The sequence below is a fragment of the Pagrus major genome, chromosome 13 (assembly GCF_040436345.1).
Source record: "Pagrus major chromosome 13, Pma_NU_1.0".
NCBI classification, from domain to species: domain Eukaryota; kingdom Metazoa; phylum Chordata; class Actinopteri; order Spariformes; family Sparidae; genus Pagrus; species Pagrus major.
Window position 1 is genome coordinate 31,598,200 of NC_133227.1, and position 21,918 is coordinate 31,620,117.

The window sequence follows — 21,918 nt, forward strand, 5'->3', positions numbered from 1 at the left end:
CATAAATCCTCTGGGTTCACAGATTTACTGACGACAAGAGAAAGAAACTACAAAAAGGTATAAATTAAGACTTTAAGGTGACATCCAATTAGAATGTTTGTGTATGTCTATGACTATATATCAGCCTGTGACAGGTGTGTTCCTCAGGTGTACTGGCTGACAATCCCGTCAACAGGCGCCACTGTCAGCCCAGAAGCATCAATAAGACTGGCCCTGCTGGCTGCTGGATGAGATGATTAAATGGTCGCTGCTCTATTCTCCACACAGCAAACAGCCTCCTGTGTTCAGACAGAAACTCCTCGTCCATACTTCAAGAGCCAGCAGAGCAGAAAGCTTTCCGCCTTCAGCTCTTCTCTCTGTAAACACACTGAGCTTCACCCAGCCAGCAGGCATTTCCATCTGAAGCTGGGCTTTTGTTGTTCTGGGGAGACTTATGACAGCAGAGACACAACAGAAACCTCTGAAAACATGAAGCTTTAACAGCAACAGTGTTTCACTATTACTCTGTAAACATAGTTAAACATTTAGAAGATTACACACCGTCTGTTTTAACTGATCCAACCATTGAACCAGTAACCTCAACATCACCAGACTCCCTTAACACATGTGTCAGTTTAGTGAGTTGTTGAGTTGGAGACACTTTACAAACTGTGTGAAACTCTGTCTCTGACTGATTCTGACTTATTTGTTCCTTCTTGTAAACTCAGCAAATGTTCTACATGAACTTCTTTCTGTCTTTGAGTAGAAATATGGAGTCTGTCTCAGTGATGGACGGGTTAATTTGCATCGAGACACATGAGGTGAGCTGACTGAACAGACTGTCTGTTTCCTGGTAAGGTACAGACTAATACCTGGAACTCAGTCAATACACTGGTATTATTGTGTTGTGTTGCCAGTGAACAGATGTATATCTCAGCTGGTTATTTCGCTCTGAATGATGTTCAGACAGTCACGTCGGAGGTGTCCGGTTATACTGTGCGTTAAATTAAATTAATGGACATCCTCCAGCCAATCTTAATTGAGTTTTCCTCGAGGCAGCGGTACAATTAGCTGGAAAATGTTCAGCAAAGACTGATGCACAGCCGTCTGTTTGTTTATGTGAGCTGATGTTATGTTAGAGCAGACTGATGGAAACAGGAAGAGGAAGGAGAACAGGTCGTCGCTGACAGTTTGAGTGTGTTTTTCTGTGATTAATGATGTGACATCAGTCTTTGTGTTGGTGGAGCTTGTTTAAAAGATCTTTTGTTGTTGGAGGAAGGCTGGAGGCTGAATGTCGTCTCTGTGAGTGTGAAATAAAAAGAAGAGTGCTGTAAAGATGTGAGCACCTGTCAGGTGAGCAGACCTGGATACCATCCAGCCGCCTGAGGTTTCCTCCCTCCCTCTCTTTTTCTTGTATTCCTGTCAGCTGCTGGTTTGTCACACATTTCCCAGAGTGCATCTTGTTGAAGGAGTCAGAGAGATGAGACGACAGCAGAATGTCCTAAACGTGGATAAACAGTAGAAGAGACAGGACTAAATGGATTTGACAGTAAACCGTCTGAAACGTGTTGGCGTGTCGGACGAGTCCAGAGAGACATCTTGTAAAAGTCATCTGTGACTCATGTAGAGAGAGTCGGCGTCCTGCAGACATCTGATTAGCATCCTGCTGAGGACACTGTTGGACAGACTGTTGAGTCTGTCTCAGTCTGCAGAGACGCCTCTGTCTTTTTATTATTCTGACTGTCTCTGAATGTGGAGGATGTTTGTGAGACTGTGACTGTGTGAGGACACACAAACAGCTTGTGATGATTATTGATCCTGATCATCTGAAGCTGACTGTCCATCCATGTATATCATTCATGAAGTTGTGTTAATAAGCTACAAACTGCAGGAGAGTTTTTGGCACAATTATTCAAAGATTCTTCAAATTAGCTTCAGAGCCAGCCACGGTAACACAACTCTGTCAGACTCAGTCGGTTCAACAAGCGTCCTGAGCTGCTCTCCAGTAGGCACATAATCACTTTCTGCCACCGTGTCTCTAATACGACCACTGGAGGGCGCCAAAGTCAGGAGATACTGTGGGTTTTAAAGGTGCAATACGTAAGATTTTAGTTGAAAACATTTAAAAATAAGCTAAAATTACTCACAGAATGGGATGAAATAACAGTTCTGGCATTATGATGTCTATATATTATATTGCAGAGATATCTACTGAAGTTAGGAAGCTAACAGGCTAACCACAGCTCGTCCTGGTCCAAAGCTCCAACAGTCCCCGCTGCACCGAGTTCCCAGTCTGGGCCACTAGCTGCACGGCTAACTGAGCTAACAGCAGCTAGATTTAGCTGCAGTTAGCTGTGACTCTAGCTATATGTTTGTATGAATTCAATATTTTAACATATTGCACCTTTAAAATACAGTAAAACAGGAAGTTCATCACTCAAGGATGATTTTAATAGATGCCACTGGTTTTCCTGCGAGACCTTCTCTACTCTGATTGGTTTGCCTCTGTCGCTCTCGTATGATGAAAGCCTCAACAGGTTTGTGGTCCTGGTACTCATTCAGTTTAAAGTTTGTCAACAGGAAAGCAGTAAGGTTCAACTGATAGAACGGTTCTTCCTATAAAATTCAATTAATACAAAATCGATTTTCCCTGTTAGTCCACTAAACACCGCAGCGAGGGAGCTCAGAGTTCACAACGAATTTACTGTTTAGTAAGACAACAAATAAGACAAGAATTAGCAGCTAGCGTGCTACTTACTGTTATGTTCAGTGGCTGTCTGGTGTTAATGTGTCTGTGTTTTTCTTGCGGTCGGCCAAGGGTGGAGCTGATACGGCCGATTGGGAGCTGTAGTTTCCACAGTAAACACACCAACCTCTTCAGCTGTAATCTACAATGTCTCTGGGCTCAATAGCAGACTAACAGCAGGGCAGTCCGTCAACAACCCAGCCTTTCTGCTCTACCTAACGAGCCCAGAGACGAAAAGAGCAGTTTGGAGGATAAGTCATCCCGAGAGGAGCAGCAGGAGACCAGGAGAGAGACCGAAGAGGTCGGTGTGTTTACCTGGAAACTACAGCTCATATATCGCTGTATCAGACTGCAAAGACACAACCAGAGGTAACACAAGGGCCATTTTACTGTTTAAATAAAGCTGACAGCCATTCTGAATATGAAGATAAACAATAGTTACGTGCAAACTGTCGTGAGAAACTGTGACAGACTGACATGGGCTGTCGGTTTCCTCGGAAATTAACAATAACAATGACAGCAACCACTCGAGTGACTCAGCGATGCTCCAACACACATCTATCACATACTGTGTTCCTGTATTTTAATAGCTACTTTAAATGAAATAGTGTGAGTTAACAGTTTGAGTCAAATGTAGAGAATGTGACCACTGAATGTAACCAATCAAAGGCGGAGCAGGGTGGGCGGCAAAAACACCCAGTGGGATCCATAATAACACCTCAGAGATTCATCAGTGTTATTTATGAAGTGGTGCCGTTTGTCTTATAATACTGTAAAACTACATTTGACCAAAGACACACAGAAATTCAGACTCCTTTCTCTACAACTGTGTGTTAGTTAAAGTTCACAGCTCAGCCTGAGTAACGAGTGACTGTCTCTTATGAAGACAGAAAACTAATGAATATCAATTTGAACACAAACTGAACTGAGTCCCAGTCGTTCTCTGGTCAGGCCACTTTAAAGTAGCTCTTGATAAGCCTGAAGTTGTTAAGCCTCTGTGCCTTTGCTCTGCTGATATGGATGGTCTTATACTGTAAATGTGCTTTAAAATAAATGCTGATGTACGAGAATATTCAGCCAATCAGCAGCTGAAGGAGAGCTGCTGGTAAATTGCATTTCTAAGTCGTTGGTCATAGAAGTGAGAAATAAAGTTCAGATGGATCCCGAGGCGCCACGGCTGAAAAAAGTCCAGAATCTTCTGTAAGGATCCTGGAAGAAGCTGAGACACAGTCACAGGATGATACGTTACCACTGACCATTAACAAGAAGCCACAGGCTGACTGATGGTGGATCAGAACCTTGTTTCAGGCTGCAGCTTTAAATATCAGTGATGAACTGATGATAATCAGTCGTACATGAGGCTACATGTCTAAATAACACGCAGACTGAACAGTTTAATGTTAATGTGTGTGTGAAGGTTTGCTTCTCCTGCTGAATCAGTGTGAAGGCCGGCTGCTGTGTTTGAAGAGAAAACAGGCTGACAGGTCAGGTGTCACTTCACATGTTTATCTGGTCTCTAACGAATGCTGCAAATTAATTTTGATGAGGCCATTAACTCACCGTCTACAGCGGACGTGACATCAATCAGCCAATCAGTGTTTGGCTGATGTTCAACGAGGCAGAAGTGCTGAAGCTGCTGCAGACTTTCACTACAGGTTTTGAACCTGGATTAAATCCCTGGTTTACACAGTGACAACATTTCCAGGTAATGATTCTGTTGTCTACACGGATTAACAACATTTAGGAAATTAAAGCTGCCAGGAATGAGAGACAGTCACAGACGATGCAGCTCATGAGGAGAAATAGATGAATAAACACCTGCAGACTTTGTTCTGACTTCCACTCCCGTCATTATTACCCTCTGCAGGTCAACAAGACGGAGGACAAGTCCCTGGAGGAGCGAGGACGCATCATGATCTCTCTCAAGTACAACACCCAGAAGTCGTGCCTGGTGGTGGGCATCATACGCTGCGCTCACCTCGCTGCCATGGACGCTAACGGCTTCTCCGACCCCTACGTCAAAACGTCAGTATGCAAACAGGAAGTGTTTCATCCATCATTTCTATCTGTAATAACATGGAGACAAACAAACTGTCCATAGATCCACCTGTCACAGTCCAGCTCAGTTCACCTTTGACCCTCTGCTCTCACTGTAGTTTTCTTCAGACATTCTGGTCTCTCTCACTTTCACATCAGCGTCTGAGACAATCAGACGAGCTTGTTTACAGCCTGTCTGATGGTCTGACTGCTCGTGTTTCCTGACTCATCAGACTTTATTGAAACGTGGTCACAGAGTTCCCAGAACTCAACAATCACCCCAGAGACTGTAATCTTATTAAAACCAACAGAAGTGATGGACAGAGCTGTGGAAACAGTCAGGAAACGTCTTTCAGAAGCAACTTAAGAAATGATTTAATATCAACATGAGACAGTGTAGAAGCTGCAAGAACGGCCGTTACTCGACCTTCAAAACGAGCCACAACGTAACTTTGTGTGCAGTCCAGTGATTAAACCAACAGCAACCACCACCCTGACGGAGTGACGGAGGCCCACAGAGTTCAAAATTAAACAAAGAAAATGACATTATAGAGATGAAGCATGTGAGCAGTGTAGAAAAAATATCAAATATAGGACTACATTTATTTTTAGTATTTACTAACAGTTATTCGTCACTTTTTCTTGATTAATCATTTGATCTACTAAATATCAGAACATAGTGAAAAAACATAGTCACACATTCTTATTTCCCAGAATCCATTGTGACTCTGAATGTTTGAGTTTGTCAGAAATATTGTTTACACTGAAGAAGACAAAGAAAAAGCAAGAAATGTTCACTTAAAAAAAACTGGTTACGTCTCCACAAACTCGGCTGGAAAATGTCCCAACGTCTCATTAAATATCCAGAGATTTCACTCTCAACACAAATGTTGGTCTGTGGCTGTAACTCCTCCCCCTCCTGACGTGAGAGTCTACTCATTAACATGAAATGTGACATGATATGACACGTATTGTTGAAACGTCGATACATTTGAACATATTTGGTTCCTCCAGAAGCAGCCGTGTCGTCCGTCTGACCGAGCGCTGTGTCCACAGTCAGGCTGGCGGATTCACCGTCATTAAGTGACGAGCTGGTCAGGGACACGATCTGACCTTCTGTTAGCAGCACAGAGAAAAGTCAGAGGTCAGCAGCATCATTAAGAATCAGCCTTCAGGCTTCTTGATTATTGATTACAGACGGTTTTCAGCTATCGGGATATTTTGCTGTGAAGTATCATTACAAATCATCCACAAACCTGCTTTCACACAGTCTAAACAGTAATTAGTAAATGTAATGAAGCTCCTGTGGATTCACTACACTGTGTACAGACACACATGACAAACAAACATGGCTGGCTTCTCATAAATCCACCTGTTAACTGTCTCCTCTCCACCAACATCTCTCTCCACACAGCGGATGCTCGTCATAATAGTTCTATTTTTAGTGTGTGTAGAAGTGCTGAGATGGATTAGCTGGCAGTGCTGATGTTTTAGCAGACTACCGGTGATTATCAGCAGCATGAAAGACACAAACAGCACAAGAGGCCATTGGCAGGGCTGCAATTTGAAGCAGAGTCCTATTTATCACACCTGAACATTTCCCAAGTCTTTCATCTGGCTGAGCAATGAAAGTGCAATTAATTTCCCACTTTGACGTGCACACCTCGAGAACAAAAGAGCGACTCGTTTCAAAGAGGAGAGCAGAGGAGAGGAGAGGGGCTGGCAACAATTTTCCAACAGTTTGAGGTTGAGAAAATCTCCCTGAAGCTTGAAGGACACTCAGGCAGATAATGGATTTACTGACAAGCTCGTGTGAGAGGGAATAAAGGAAATGTATACTCTGTGAGACAGACGGCAGTCCTCTCCTCTCCAGCAGCACAGCTCCACAGTAACATGTTTCTGCAAACCACAGATACAAATCTGTATGCGTCTGCCATATTGACATTTCTACAATACGTGTCATATCACATTCAGATTATACGTGTCTTAACTGACTTTCATATCTAGAGGTGGAGCTGTCCAGACTCTGCTGCAACATTTCTGAATGTGAAACCATGGAATACTTTTAAACGTGGCATCAGGACATTTTCCAGCCTTGTTTTCTGGGGACAAAACCAGATATTTTTGATGAGACTTCGGGACATTTTCTACCTGGTTTGTTCTGATAGAATCCTGGTTTTATCACCACAAAGGAACTAGAAAATAAAAAGTGAAAAATGTCCCAACCTCTCGTCAAAAAAAAGAAGGTGTTGTTGACATTCATGTCGTGTTTTTTGCAACAAAACTGGATATTTGTGAGAAGATGCCGGAACATTTTTCGGTGGAAAAACAGCTGCAACACAGATAAATGTCAATTTTTTACATATCTGGTTTGCAGAAATGTACATTGCCAACAAGTGATGATGCATCAAGTTCAGTCATGTGAACTGTAAATGTTGGCTCTATTGTGTCCATAATGTGGGGCCCGTTCTTCAGAAGAGATGAATATATGAATATATGTACGTCATGAGAGCTGCTGGAGTTAATGTTATCCTTAATGGCTCGTCATCAAGCTCAGAGGTAAAGACATTGTTAAAGACGTGGTTTCATTGCACAGTTTAACCACAGTAATAACATTTAAAATGGTTGTAGTGCACAGCAGCACTGTTTGCATCCTAACTCTGACAGGGAGCTGCTTGTGCCTGAGGGTTAGCAGTCCCATCACATGACAACGATTAGCTTCACTGCAATATCCTCATCAACAACAGTATCAGCCCTCCGCCCCTCAGGGGAACGTTTGTGAGCAACAACTGCATTGAGTCTGAGTGTTACCTCAGAAACTAAAGTGTGTGTGGCTCCAGTGAGCACGTGAAGCAGACAGGGAGGTGGCGAGCTGCAGGAGCTGCTGGAGCTGCAGGAGCTGCTGGAGCTGCAGGAGCTGCTGGAGCTGCAGGAGCTGCATATATATATATATACATACATATATATATATATATATATATATATATATATATATATATATATATATATATATATATATATATATATATATATATATATATATATATACGTATATACAAACACAACCTGTTCACTACACTGTGTACAGACTCATAAATACATCCATGTACACAACCTGCCTGCTACATCATTATGAAGCTAAAGTCAGGCCTTCAGCAGAGATTCACTGAACACAAACTGAACTGGACCAGCACCACATCCACACATCACTGTCAACCTAACTTTCATTAGGACTGAGTATCTCACAACAGACACTCAGTGGCCACTTGATTAGGAACACCAAAACCAAACAGGCCTCCAGTACACACTGCTGAAGATTTAAACTGTTTTGATTTATAATCATGCTGAAGGCTGTAGATTGTAGTCGACACCAGTAAGTAGTTTCACATGTTAAACTGAATATTTTCATATGTGAATTAAAAAATCAACATGTACAATAAAACAAACACTCCTTGTGGAAACTAACATGACATCATGAAATTTGCTTCTTCATCTGTGAATCTGTCGTTTTCACACATTTTCACATGTCAACAAAAAATTGTTGTGAAAACAAAAAAAGTCACATGTGAACTAAAAAATTAACATGACAGAACAAAGTAATGTCTCATGTTAACATGTGAGCTGGACATAAGATCTGATCGAAGAGTTGTTCTGGACCTGCTCAGACTATGGAGCCATCAAATAACTGGTGTTATACAAATAAAGATTGTTAGATTTTTTCACATGTAAATTAAATGTTCACATGTTCAACAGCCTCCAGAATTAAAGCAAAACCTTAATAAGACGGTTAAAATAACAATAAGACATGATTAACTACCAACAGCAGGACGTTAGAGAGGTGAACCAATAAACTGGCAGCTGAGTGAAGTCTGACAGTCACCAGTCCTACAGGAACACGAGAGGGGACTGTAGAGATGGTCCAACTGGACCAGAACAAACCCACAAAGGTTTACATACATAGTGAAGTACTGTAGTGAAGTACTGTAGTGATGTACTGTAGTGAAGTACTGTAGTGAAGTACTGTAGTGAAGTAACAGCTGTGAGGACAGATACAGGGCAGTACTACAGCTGTGAGGACGGATACAGGGCAGTACTACAGCTGTGAGGACGGATACAGGGCAGTACTACAGCTGTGAGGACGGATACAGGGCAGTACTACAGCTGTGAGGACGGATACAGGGCAGTACTACAGCTGTGAGGACGGATACAGGGCAGTACTACAGCTGTGAGGACGGATACAGGGCAGTACTACAGCTGTGAGGATGGATACAGGGCAGTACTACAGCTGTGAGGACGGATACAGGGCAGTACTACAGCTGTGAGGACGGATACAGGGCAGTACTACAGCTGTGAGGACGGATACAGGGCAGTACTACAGCTCCCTCTAGAGGACAGACCTGTACAGACTGGTGCTCTGACGTGTCTATGAGTTTCTACAGTTACAGTGCAGCAGCAGCATCATGCAGCTGTCCAGTAAGTGAATGTCTCCTGACTGTTTCCTGTCAGCCCTCTGTTCACTTGTATATAATCATTATGACGTCTCTGCTCTGCTGCAGGTATCTGAAGCCCGACGAGAACAAAAAGTCAAAGCACAAGACGGCTGTGAAGAAGAAGACGCTCAATCCAGAGTTCAACGAGGTACGACCCACAGCTTCTGCTCCGGTTTCATTGGGTTTTCTTTGTCTTTTAGCTGAACTGAGTGTTTGTCCGGTGCTTCTCTGTGCTGACTGACCTCTCTGCCCCGGCTGTCGGGTCAGAACACCAGCGCATTTCTCTGAATTCATCCTCAGATGACTTCATGAGACTGGACGGAGGCACAATATGTCATGAAGTCATCGACGATGAAACTTTAAGTGACCTGCGATCTTTTCTCATCTACTGAAAATCTTAGTTTGATCTTTGAGTCATGGAGGCTGTGAGCGTCTGCTCGCTGCTGTTAACTCCTTCATTCTGTACAGTCTCTGACATCACTGTGACTGGTGATCCTACACGAAGGAACAGTTTTCTGACAAAGTAACGACAGTTTTCATTTCTTCAAAAAAAGGGGAAAGGTGATGTCACAGATCATTTTGATTTAATTTGAATCAAAACATGTCGACAGTTGTGTTAATTAATACTGAATCATACCTGAAGATGTTTATCTGAAACACTTTGAATATTGAATCTTGTAGAGAACAGAAGTCTTCAGGGGCTTTAGATCATTTATTTACTTTACTTTTATTTATTTGCATTTTTTTTTAAAAAAAAGGAAAAGGTCAGACAGAAAAAAGTCACATACAATACATGAGACACGTCTAACAAAAGATACATTATGATTGGCTACATATGTTAAACTGCCCTATGCTGATCATCACCATATCTATAGAAATTAGGGGGAAAATGCTGGTGTTTAAATCTTTAACTTTATTAAAATATGAGTGTGGGAGATGGAGACAGTCTGTAACATGACTGTCAATGTACAAAAATAAGAGTTACCACCAACCACTGAATTATTAATGAAGAGGGAACCAGATGAACAACACATACACAACATCTACACTGACGACATTATCATATGTGTATTAATAACACAATATCAACTTTAAATGTTTTAATGACTGTTGAGTTATTGGGACACCCAATAACAAAATGACTGCATATAGTATAAAGGTGTCTCTGTGTCTTTGTGTCTTTCAGCTCAGTGTTTTGGTTTTAATATAACAGTCATGTTTCCAGCAGCAGCAGCGGTCAGAGACAAAGTTCTGATAAAACCACTGTAACAACCATGAAACCACCAGCTGCTGTCAACCAACAGCAGACAAAGCTAACAGCAGACTAAGCTAACAGCAGACAAAGCTAACAGCAGACTAAGCTAACAGCAGACTAAGCTAACAGCAGACTAAGCTAACAGCAGACAAAGCTAACAGCAGACTAAGCTAACAGCAGACAAAGCTAACAGCAGACTAAGCTAACAGCAGACTAAGCTAACAGCAGACTAAGCTAACAGCAGACTAAGCTAACAGCAGACTAAGCTAACAGCTAACAGCCAGCTGCTGATCAAACATCAGTGTTCAGCAGCTCAGGAAATGGTAAAGGAAAGTGAATACTGGACCTTCATTTGTCAGATGAAAGAAAGTCGACTCTTTTTGGATGCTAATGCTGCTGGATGTGTGAAGAGACAACTAACAACCAACGACCAATCAGGTGACAAGATGATGTCGGTGTTGTTGTTACAGCTGGTTCTGAAGCCCAGAAGAATCATCTATAGCAGTTTAAAACAGGGAGCTTTACACGTCCTGTGCTGTGAAACAGAGACGAGTCATCAGTAAGCCTTATTTGCTCCTGGACCGATCCGGATCAGATGAACACGTCTTGATTATAAACACAGTTGAGATCAGAGATGTCTCGCTGCAGCCCCCGACGACCCGGACATGTTCTGTAGAGCGGTGCCAACATGTTTTGGAGGCCGGTCGTCCCCTCAGAGTGTCGTGGCTCTGGGCGGCTTGGCTCGGACGTTTCCTCCCCAGACAAACACTCGCAGGCCAGCGGCTTGACATTTCCTCTGACATTTTTTGCTCCCGTATTCGTCCATCGCCTCGTGGCCTTTCTGTCAGAGACGAGCAGCGAGGTCGTCCTCCACGTCGAGGCATTGATCTCATGCAGGTGGAGCACAAACCCTGAGTGACCTGAGAGGCAGAAGAACTTCTGCTGCAGAAATGTTTTCATTTAGAGGACGGTGACCTGAAGTCGTCACACTGCTGTTCTGTTGAAGAACCAGATGTGTTAATCAGTCAGTCTGTCAGCGTGAGGACGACGACAACACGACACTCAGCTGCACCAACACAAACAATTCAGGCTCAATGAGGCGTCACGACGATGAGAAGCAATTTCACCACAGAGTGAAACAAACATTGTTCAGGTTTGTAACGATGTGACGGAGGAGAGAGCTCTGTGACGGAGGACAGAGCTCTGTGACGGAGGAGGACAGAGCTCTGTGACGGAGGAGAGAGCTCTGTGACGGAGGAGGACAGAGCTCTGTGACGGAGGAGGACAGAGCTCTGTGACAGAGGAGAGAGCTCTGTGACGGAGGAGAGAGCTCTGTGACGGAGGACAGAGCTCTGTGACGGAGGACAGAGCTCTGTGACGGAGGAGGACAGAGCTCTGTGACGGAGGAGAGAGCTCTGTGACGGAGGACAGAGCTCTGTGACGGAGGAGGACAGAGCTCTGTGACGGAGGAGGAGAGAGCTCTGTGACGGAGGAGGACAGAGCTCTGTGACAGAGGAGAGAGCTCTGTGACGGAGGAGGACAGAGCTCTGTGACGGAGGAGGAGAGAGCTCTGTGACGGAGGAGAGAGCTCTGTGACGGAGGAGGACAGAGCTCTGTGACGGAGGAGGACAGAGCTCTGTGACAGAGGAGAGAGCTCTGTGACGGAGGAGGACAGAGCTCTGTGACGGAGGAGGACAGAGCTCTGTGACAGAGGAGAGAGCTCTGTGACGGAGGAGGAGAGAGCTCTGTGACGGAGGAGAGAGCTCTGTGACGGAGGAGGACAGAGCTCTGTGACGGAGGAGGAGAGAGCTCTGTGACAGAGGAGAGAGCTCTGTGACGGAGGAGGAGAGAGCTCTGTGACGGAGGAGAGAGCTCTGTGACGGAGGAGGACAGAGCTCTGTGACGGAGGAGGACAGAGCTCTGTGACGGAGGAGGACAGAGCTCTGTGACGGAGGAGAGCAGGGGAACAGTTCAGCTTCACACTGTCAGATCAAACATGAAGAACTGCGGTTCTGACGTTCTGCTCTTCTGTTTCTGCAGGAGTTCTGTTACGACATTAAATATGCAGACCTGACCAAGAAGACCCTGGAGGTGACCGTGTGGGACTACGACATCGGAAAGTCCAACGACTTCATAGGTGAGAGCAGCTGAAGCTCTGAGAGCGGTCCAGTCAGCACCATGACATGGTTCTGGTTCTGCAAAATACATTCAGCCTGAACATCAACAGCCAGACTGCAGTGAAAGTAATGAGATTACTTTGGTCTGAGTGAAAGTCTGACATATGAACAGTACTCCAGTAAAAGTATGTGATACTAAATGTACTTCAGTACTGAAAGTACAAGTAAAAGTAATCATACTGTAGGTCAACTGACAATGGGCCTGAAGAGCATGATCACATGTTCAGTATTTTTTAAAGTAACTAGTAACTAAAATTATCAAATAAATGTCAGCGAGTAAAAAGTACAATATTTCCCTCTCAAATGTAGTCGAGTAGAAGTACAGAGACAGAACATGGAAAAACTCAAGTAAAGTACAAGTACATGTCATCACAGCCAGTACCTCATCAGTAACTGTACTCAGTTACATGTCATCACAGCCAGTACCTCATCAGTAACTGTACTCAGTTACATGTCATCACAGCCAGTACCTCATCAGTAACTGTACTCAGTTACATGTCATCACAGTCAGTACCTCATCAGTAACTGTACTCAGTTACATTCCATCACAGCCAGTACCTCATCAGTAACTGTACTCAGTTACATATCATCACAGCCAGTACCTCATCAGTAACTGTACTCAGTTACATGTCATCACAGCCAGTACCTCATCAGTAACTGTACTCAGTTACATGTCATCACAGCCAGTACCTCATCAGTAACTGTACTCAGTTACATGTCATCACAGCCAGTACCTCATCAGTAACTGTACTCAGTTACATGTCATCACAGCCAGTACCTCATCAGTAACTGTACTCAGTTACATGTCATCACAGCCAGTACCTCATCAGTAACTGTACTCAGTTACATGTCATCACAGCCAGTACCTCATCAGTAACTGCACTCAGTTACATATCATCACAGCCAGTACCTCATCAGTAACTGTACTCAGTTACATGTCATCACAGCCAGTACCTCATCAGTAACTGTACTCAGTTACATGTCATCACAGCCAGTACCTCATCAGTAACTGTACTCAGTTATATGTCATCACAGCCAGTACCTCATCAGTAACTGTACTCAGTTACATGTCATCACAGCCAGTACCTCATCAGTAACTGTACTCAGTTATATGTCATCACAGCCAGTACCTCATCAGTAACTGTACTCAGTTACATGTCATCACAGCCAGTACCTCATCAGTAACTGTACTCAGTTACATGTCATCACAGCGTCAGTATTTGAGTAGTCTCACAGAGTGGACCCTTTAAGCCTGTCTGCTCCTCTTTACAGCTGTACCTGTTTCCAGCTGTTTGTACTGTTGCTAGGATACAGTATGGCTGCTCTCATTGGCTAATGATGTGACTCATGGTGTCCTGGTTTCAGGCGGCGTCTCTCTGGGCATCAATGCAAACGGCGAGCGGCTCAAACACTGGTTCGACTGCCTCAAAAACAAGGACAAGAAAATCGAACGCTGGCACACGCTGACCAATGAGCTGCCTGGCTCACTGAATGACTGAACATCCTGTCGTCCAATCAGATCGGACTCCTGCCTTCATGTTCCTGCCCCCCCCCCCTCCCCGCCCCGGATCCTCCTCATGTTGTGGCTCCTCTATGGGAAGATGTTTCCTCTGACAGGGCTCATTTATCCACCTGGTGTTTGTGTTCACATGTACAGGAGGACACTCGTTCTTTACATCAGTCAAATGAGTGATCAGTTTGTTTAATGATCAGTGATCAATGAGATCAGTTTGTTTAATGATCAGTGATCAATGAGATCAGCACAAACGGCCTCCACGCACTCACAGGGTGGAGACGAAACAAAGGATGTAGCAACACTTCATACTGACGAGTTTACAGAAATGTTAGAGGAATAATTCTCATCAGGAGCAGCTGAATTAACCAATCAGATGTTTAGTTGAAGATGTTGCACTTTAAAATGATTGTCAAGTGTTTTTGTAGCGCTGGTCCTGCTGTGGTCCAGTTCTGGTCCAGTTCTGACACACTGAGAACAAAGTCATAGAAACACCAAACCTCCTTTAAATACTGGACAATTTCAGGCCTCAGTATGCTTCAAATGAGCCGGATCACAGACTCTGACAGCTGCAGGTATCACAGACCTCTGACAGGTATCACAGACCTCTGACAGGTATCACAGACCTCTGACAGCTGCAGGTATCACAGACCTCTGACAGGTATCACAGACCTCTGACAGCTGCAGGTATCACAGACCTCTGACAGGTATCACAGACCTCTGACAGCTGCAGGTATCACAGACCTCTGACAGCTGCAGGTATCACAGACCTCTGACAGGTATCACAGACCTCTGACAGGTATCACAGACCTCTGACAGCTGCAGGTATCACAGACCTCTGACAGGTATCACAGACCTCTGACAGCTGCAGGTATCACAGACCTCTGACAGCTGCAGGTATCACAGACCTCTGACAGCTGCAGGTATCACAGACCTCTGACAGGTATCACAGACCTCTGACAGCTGCAGGTATCACAGACCTCTGACAGCTGCAGGTATCACAGACCTCTGACAGGTATCACAGACCTCTGACAGCTGCAGGTATCACAGACCTCTGACAGGTATCACAGACCTCTGACAGCTGCAGGTATCACAGACCTCTGACAGGTATCACAGACCTCTGACAGCTGCAGGTATCACAGACCTCTGACAGGTATCACAGACTCTGACAGCTGCAGGTATCACAGACCTCTGACAGCTGCAGGTATCACAGACCTCTGACAGGTATCACAGACTCTGACAGCTGCAGGTATCACAGACCTCTGACAGGTATCACAGACCTCTGACAGCTGCAGGTATCACAGACCTCTGACAGCTGCAGGTATCACAGACCTCTGACAGCTGCAGGTATCACAGACCTCTGACAGGTATCACAGACCTCTGACAGGTATCACAGACCTCTGACAGCTGCAGGTATCACAGACCTCTGACAGCTGCAGGTATCACAGACCTCTGACAGGTATCACAGACCTCTGACAGCTGCAGGTATCACAGACCTCTGACAGCTGCAGGTATCACAGACCTCTGACAGGTATCACAGACCTCTGACAGCTGCAGGTATCACAGACCTCTGACAGCTGCAGGTATCACAGACCTCTGACAGGTATCACAGACCTCTGACAGGTATCACAGACTCTGACAGCTGCAGGTATCACAGACCTCTGACAGCTGCAGGTATCACAGACCTCTGACAGGTATCACAGACTCTGACAGCTGCAGGTATCACAGACCTCTGACAGCTGCAGGTATCACAGACCTCTGACAGGTATCACAGACCTCTGACAGGTATCACAGACCTCTGACAGGTATCACAGACCTCTGACAGGTATCACGACTCTTCAACCAACAATCAATTCTTTTAACAGCGATCGCTGAACTCTTTGTGCCAAAACCAAACTTTAACCACCGACATGTGACGTGTGACAGAAAATGTGTTTTTAAAACCAATCCTCTTCCTCCTCCTCCTCTTCCTCCTCTTCCTCCTCCTCCTCCTCTTCCTCCTCCTCTTCCTCCTCCTCTTCCTCCTCCTCCTCCTGCTCCTCCTCCTCCTTGTCTTTCTACCCTCGATGGTTTGAACCTTTCAGATGAAAATAACTGTCTCCTTGAAGATGTTTGTGATATATATAGTATATATACCATATATATCACTATATATGGTATATATACTATATATACTATATATACCATATATATCACTATATATATAGTGATATATATGGTATATATACTATATATAGTGATATATATCACTATATATAGTATATATACTATATATACTATATATACTATATATAGTGATATATATATTATATATAGTGATATATATAGTGATATATATCACTATATATGGTATATATACTATATATACTATATATACTATATATAGTGATATATATATTATATATAGTGATATATATAGTGATATATATCACTATATATGGTATATATACTATATATACTATATATACTATATATAGTGATATATATATTATATATAGTGATATATATAGTGATATATATCACTATAATCAAATCAAATCAAATCAATCTTTATTTATATGGCACTTTTCATGCAGTTTTGCAGCACAAAGTGCCTCACAGAGGATAAAAACAAACAAACAGAGCAAGACAACATCATAAAAACCCCAAGCCTCCCACACCCATAAACATACACACAAATACACAGTTACATACACACTCACGTACATACATAGACATACTGACATACATACACCCCCACACACACAAACATACACACACCCACAGACATACACTAGTTATTGCTAAGGAGACATGGCTCGGCACAAAGATCAGAGGTGAGGAACAGCTACCTTTGGGGGCCGTGCACACCGAGAGGAATCAAGGTCCATGACTGCAGGGGCAGTCATGGACCTATAGTACTATATATGGTATATATACTATATATACTATATATACTATATATAGTGATATATATATTATATATAGTGATATATATAGTGATATATATCACTATATATAAAAAATAAAATAAAAAGCAGAGCGACTCCACACCCTGTACTGAAAAGTTCATTCACGGCAGTGAGAATCAGAGAGGCTGAGTCCAAACCGTCCTCTGGACTTCAGCTGTTTGTAATGTGACGTGTTCACTGTCGTCACATCAACAACCTGAAACTACAGGTCGTACAGTCCAGTACATATGTTCTGTATCATGAGGTGGTTAAATATTATATCTGCCTGACACGATTCAGGTTAATCACATAAAATATTTATTTTACACATTCATGATAAGTTCTTTAACGTCTCGTCCATATTGCAGTGAATTATGGGTAATTATATCAATGAAGTCCACGCCGCAGTCTGGACGCAGCCAGAGATCTGAGACCTGATGCCGAGCAGCTTGTTGAAGTGTACTGAGGCCTTCAGTCCAGTCAACTGCAGCACAGGAGAATCTAACCAGAACCAGAACCAGCTCACAACACAACATCTAAAGTTTAAGTTCTGTTAGAGGACGTGAGGATGATGATGCTCATCTGTCAGCTGGCAGGATGAAGGTCAAACTGTTGAGAACAAGACATCACCTCCACTGTCTCCCTGTGTCTGTGACCACCGATCAATACTGATCAATATGAGACACCTGGATCTATACAGCTGTCTGGTTCTGATCCTGATGTCAAACAGTTTCATCCTGCAGAGACTCACAGCAGCTGCTGTCAGATCAGACCCACGTTTACAAAGTCAGACCGGAGACAAGGTCACAGCTGTCTGTCCTCAGTCAGCAGTCTGTCCTCAGTCAGCAGTCTGTCCTCAGTCAGCAGTCTGTCTTCAGTCAGCTGTCTGTCCTCAGTCAGCAGTCTGTCTTCAGTCAGCAGTCTGTCCTCAGTCAGCAGTCTGTCTTCAGTCAGCAGTCTGTCCTCAGTCAGCAGTCTGTCTTCAGTCAGCTGTCTGTCTTCAGTCAGCAGTCTGTCCTCAGTCAGCAGTCTGTCCTCAGTCAGCAGTCTGTCTTCAGTCAGCTGTCTGTCTTCAGTCAGCAGTCTGTCTTCAGTCAGCAGTCTGTCCTCAGTCAGCTGTCTGTCTTCAGTCAGCTGTCTGTCCTCAGTCAGCAGTCTGTCTTCAGTCAGCTGACTGTCCTCAGTCAGCAGTCTGTCTTCAGTCAGCTGACTGAAGACAGTCAGCTGTCTGTCTTCAGTCAGCAGTCTGTCCTCAGTCAGCTGTCTGTCTTCAGTCAGCTGTCTGTCTTCAGTCAGCAGTCTGTCCTCAGTCAGCTGTCTGTCTTCAGTCAGCTGTCTGTCCTCAGTCAGCAGTCTGTCTTCAGTCAGCTGTCTGTCTTCAGTCAGCAGTCTGTCCTCAGTCAGCAGTCTGTCTTCAGTCAGCTGTCTGTCCTCAGTCAGCTGTCTGTCCTCAGTCAGCAGTCTGTCCTCAGTCAGCTGACTGAAGACAGACAGCTCTCTGTCTTCAGTCAGCTGTCTGTCCTCAGTCAGCAGTCTGTCTTCAGTCAGCTGTCTGTCCTCAGTCAGCTGTCTGTCTTCAGTCAGCTGTCTGTCTTTGAACAGCCGTGCATGTGTGTGCAGAGTGCACGGTGATGTGAGAGCCTGTGATTGGTCAGGAGCTGAAGGTAAAGCAGATCTCATGCAGCTGATGATGTGAGGACGATCAGACCTCATCTCACTGTGAGCTGTAATCAACAGGAAGGAGTCCAGAGGGTGACATCACCCACTGACCCACCACACCACCTGATTGGTCAGCTCTGATTGGTCAGCTCTGATTGGTCAGCTCTGTGCAGCTTATTGTTTACACACAATCAGTTTCAACTTTAAAAAAAACACACATTTTCAGGCTGAAAATGTTCCTGCTGGTTGTCAAAAGGGCCGAATTTTAAAAGTTTACGTCAGATATAAAAAAAGAAAATAAAGCATGTATGTTTACAACAGCCTGATGTCGCTGAAGTTTGCTGCTACAGTCGGTGCGCTCGTGAAGCTTTGCTCAGACGGGCCGGGGTGACAGGGCAGAACTTTTAATAATCTCTAGCCGTGTATGTAAACTGTTAATATGTTGTTGCATCTGTTGAGGATTTTTTAATGTAAGCAAACAGAATGTACATGTTTAACCCCTTCTATTCCACAGTAACCCTCTGAGAATGTGCAGCTTCGTGCTCTGTGTTGTTGATATCGTTCACATGTTAAATTAAACCTGGGAATAGAGAAGGTTGAACTACCAGAGGCTTCGTCACCCAACTTATACATCCAAACTTTACTTTAACTCCCTCTCGCCTCTTCAATGATTTATGTTTCATCCTACATTTAATATTTTATGTTGAGGTTTGATACCCCGAGCACTCCTGGAGACTCACCAGGACTCGAGCTGCCCTCATGGATCAGCAGGCTGGATGCATGCCATGTATTTGGGATTTTATGAGTTTCATTCTGCAGTATGACCTTTTCTGCATGCCCCCCTCCCCCATAGCGTGCACTGACTGCTAACACAAACAGTCGTCATGTAACGATCAGGATTCCTGTCAGGCTCAACGCTTCATGTCATCAACTCACTGTAGTAAGACCCTGTTCAGACCACCAACATCCGTCCTGAGTGATCGATCACTGATCAGCTCTCAGTCTGTCAGTTCACAACTGTGTCTGATGTCATTTCCTGCTCTACATGCAAATAAACACTTCCATCATTGGACAGACAGACGCCATGTTTTTACACAGAGAAAGACATTTTACAAATACACTAAACAGTAACCAGTATAGGCGACTTCTTTGTCCCCAGACTCCCTTAACAAATGTGTCAGTTTAGTGAGTTGTTGAGTTGGAGACACTTTATAAACTGTGTGAAACTCTGTCTCTGACTGATTCTGACTTATTTGTTCCTTCTTGTAAATTCAGCAAATGTTCTACATGAACTTCTTGCTGTCTTTGAGTAGAAACATGGAGTCTGTTTGTCTCAGTGATGGACGGGTTCATTTCATACAGAGTCCTGATGAGACTCATGTTAAAGATGAGCTGTCCACCTGTGATCAGATCACTCAGGACAGATGTTGACACCAGGTGTGATCAGGTGACAGACATGTCGACTCTCAGTGTGTTTTTACCATCACATCATTACAGCTGCTGGACTCTGACAAACATCCCTCATGTCTCTTCTTATGTTATGACCCTTGTTGACCTGTAGTTTTATTGTTGATGTGTGTTATCAGAACCATCGCGTTGCTTTCACGCCACACTTCACTCACTTTGATTTGACAGCCTCAGAGCTGGAGTATGAAATGTTTAATGCATCACATCGACCGTCACATTTCTGTCTTCTTTAAGTGTTTCGAGCGTCTTCGGCCACATTGATTAATGAGGCACAAAGCGGCTGTGAAACCTGGTTGGCACCTCAATATCCTCCTCTACACAACAGAAGAATATGTAATGAAAACAACCGACATGTAATTTTGATTTTGTAATCTGTCTGCCTTTGAATGCAAGCTGAATATTATGAAGAAAAAACAAACTGCATGCATCTGTTCTTGGTTTTGTCATGAGATGACTTTGCCTAATGTTTGATACTGTTTTCTGTATAAAACTAACTAGACGACTGTGGATGCTCTCAGATTATGCTATGAGTCTATCAGTCTTTCTTCTGGACGACATTTTGTACCTTTGAACACTATCGCATCGCCTGTTTGGCCGCTGTATTGACTATCTGGAGCGTGACTTGATGTGAATTAAACTCTCTCCTTTGTTGTTTTGGTTCCTTTTTAACACTCAGGCACCTATTTGCATTATTGTTGAATGTATGAATATAAATGCATTGTCTCAAATTATATTTTAGTCCCAACGGGCAGCTCGTTGTGCCGTTCCTTCTTTCCATTTTTCTTTATTTCTGCTTGCATGTGTTTCAAAGATTAATTAAAGAACAAATGACTGGATTCTGATGATAAATAGTTCAGATACAGTATGTTCCTGTCACAAATGACATCACCACCCACCTGTCAAGAGATCATTCATGTTTTACACACCAACAATCTGACAATAATTCAGTCTCAACCCCACAAACACCTGCAGTGTCAAACCAACCTGCAGGAAATGTATCAGTGTGAGAGAGACGCCAGCTCACCTTCATCATCAGGTCCTGTAGAGAAGTCCACGTTATCTCAGCCCAGTCATGGTGATCAGAGGCCTCTGGTGTCGGTCAGAAGGATCAACAACCCGGTGGTGGATCTGCAGGAGTTGTCGACCACGATGAGCTCAGACCGACGCAGCAACCGACCTGACAACACGTGCACCTCACTTCAGAAACATCTGCGAAGAAATAAAGAACAACACATTTCTGTTGGACAACGATTCAAGAACTCACACAGCGACACAACAAAGAGGTTGTGACCTAAACTCCCAGTAAACAAACCTGCTTTAATTCAATTAACTTTATTAACACAATGACATGGACTGGTTCTGTTCTGCTTGTTGCTCTTTTATAAAACACGATGAACACTTAAAAGAAGTGATTTTAATATTGATTCTCTATTTCTGAACACATTTATCTTGACTGAGCTACACTTGCAACCAGACAAAGGTTTTAAAGCTGCATTATTCTCACCCTCAGACACAAACCAAGTTTGTGTAGTTATTGTGATTATTAGTGATTAATGTGAAGGTGTGTCTCCAAAGTCATTTCAATAAATTTCATTTTTCATATAAAATGTCATAAATATGAAACTATACAGTCTGTGAGCTTGAGAACATGGTAACAGCTGCAGC

General features: G+C 43.7%; 1 protein-coding gene across 1 annotated transcript in view; it reads left to right on the forward strand.

Annotated features, from left to right (window-relative positions):
• The window catches only part of doc2b (double C2-like domains, beta), a 119,814-nt gene extending 105,631 nt beyond the window's left edge, over positions 1-14,183 (forward strand). The window contains exons 6-9 of the mRNA XM_073478821.1: positions 4,593-4,750; positions 9,319-9,400; positions 12,548-12,644; positions 14,050-14,183. Of these exons, the coding sequence (XP_073334922.1) occupies positions 4,593-4,750; positions 9,319-9,400; positions 12,548-12,644; positions 14,050-14,183 (471 nt within the window). The remainder of the gene's footprint in view (positions 1-4,592; positions 4,751-9,318; positions 9,401-12,547; positions 12,645-14,049) is intronic.
• The last annotated feature ends 7,735 nt before the right edge of the window (positions 14,184-21,918 follow it).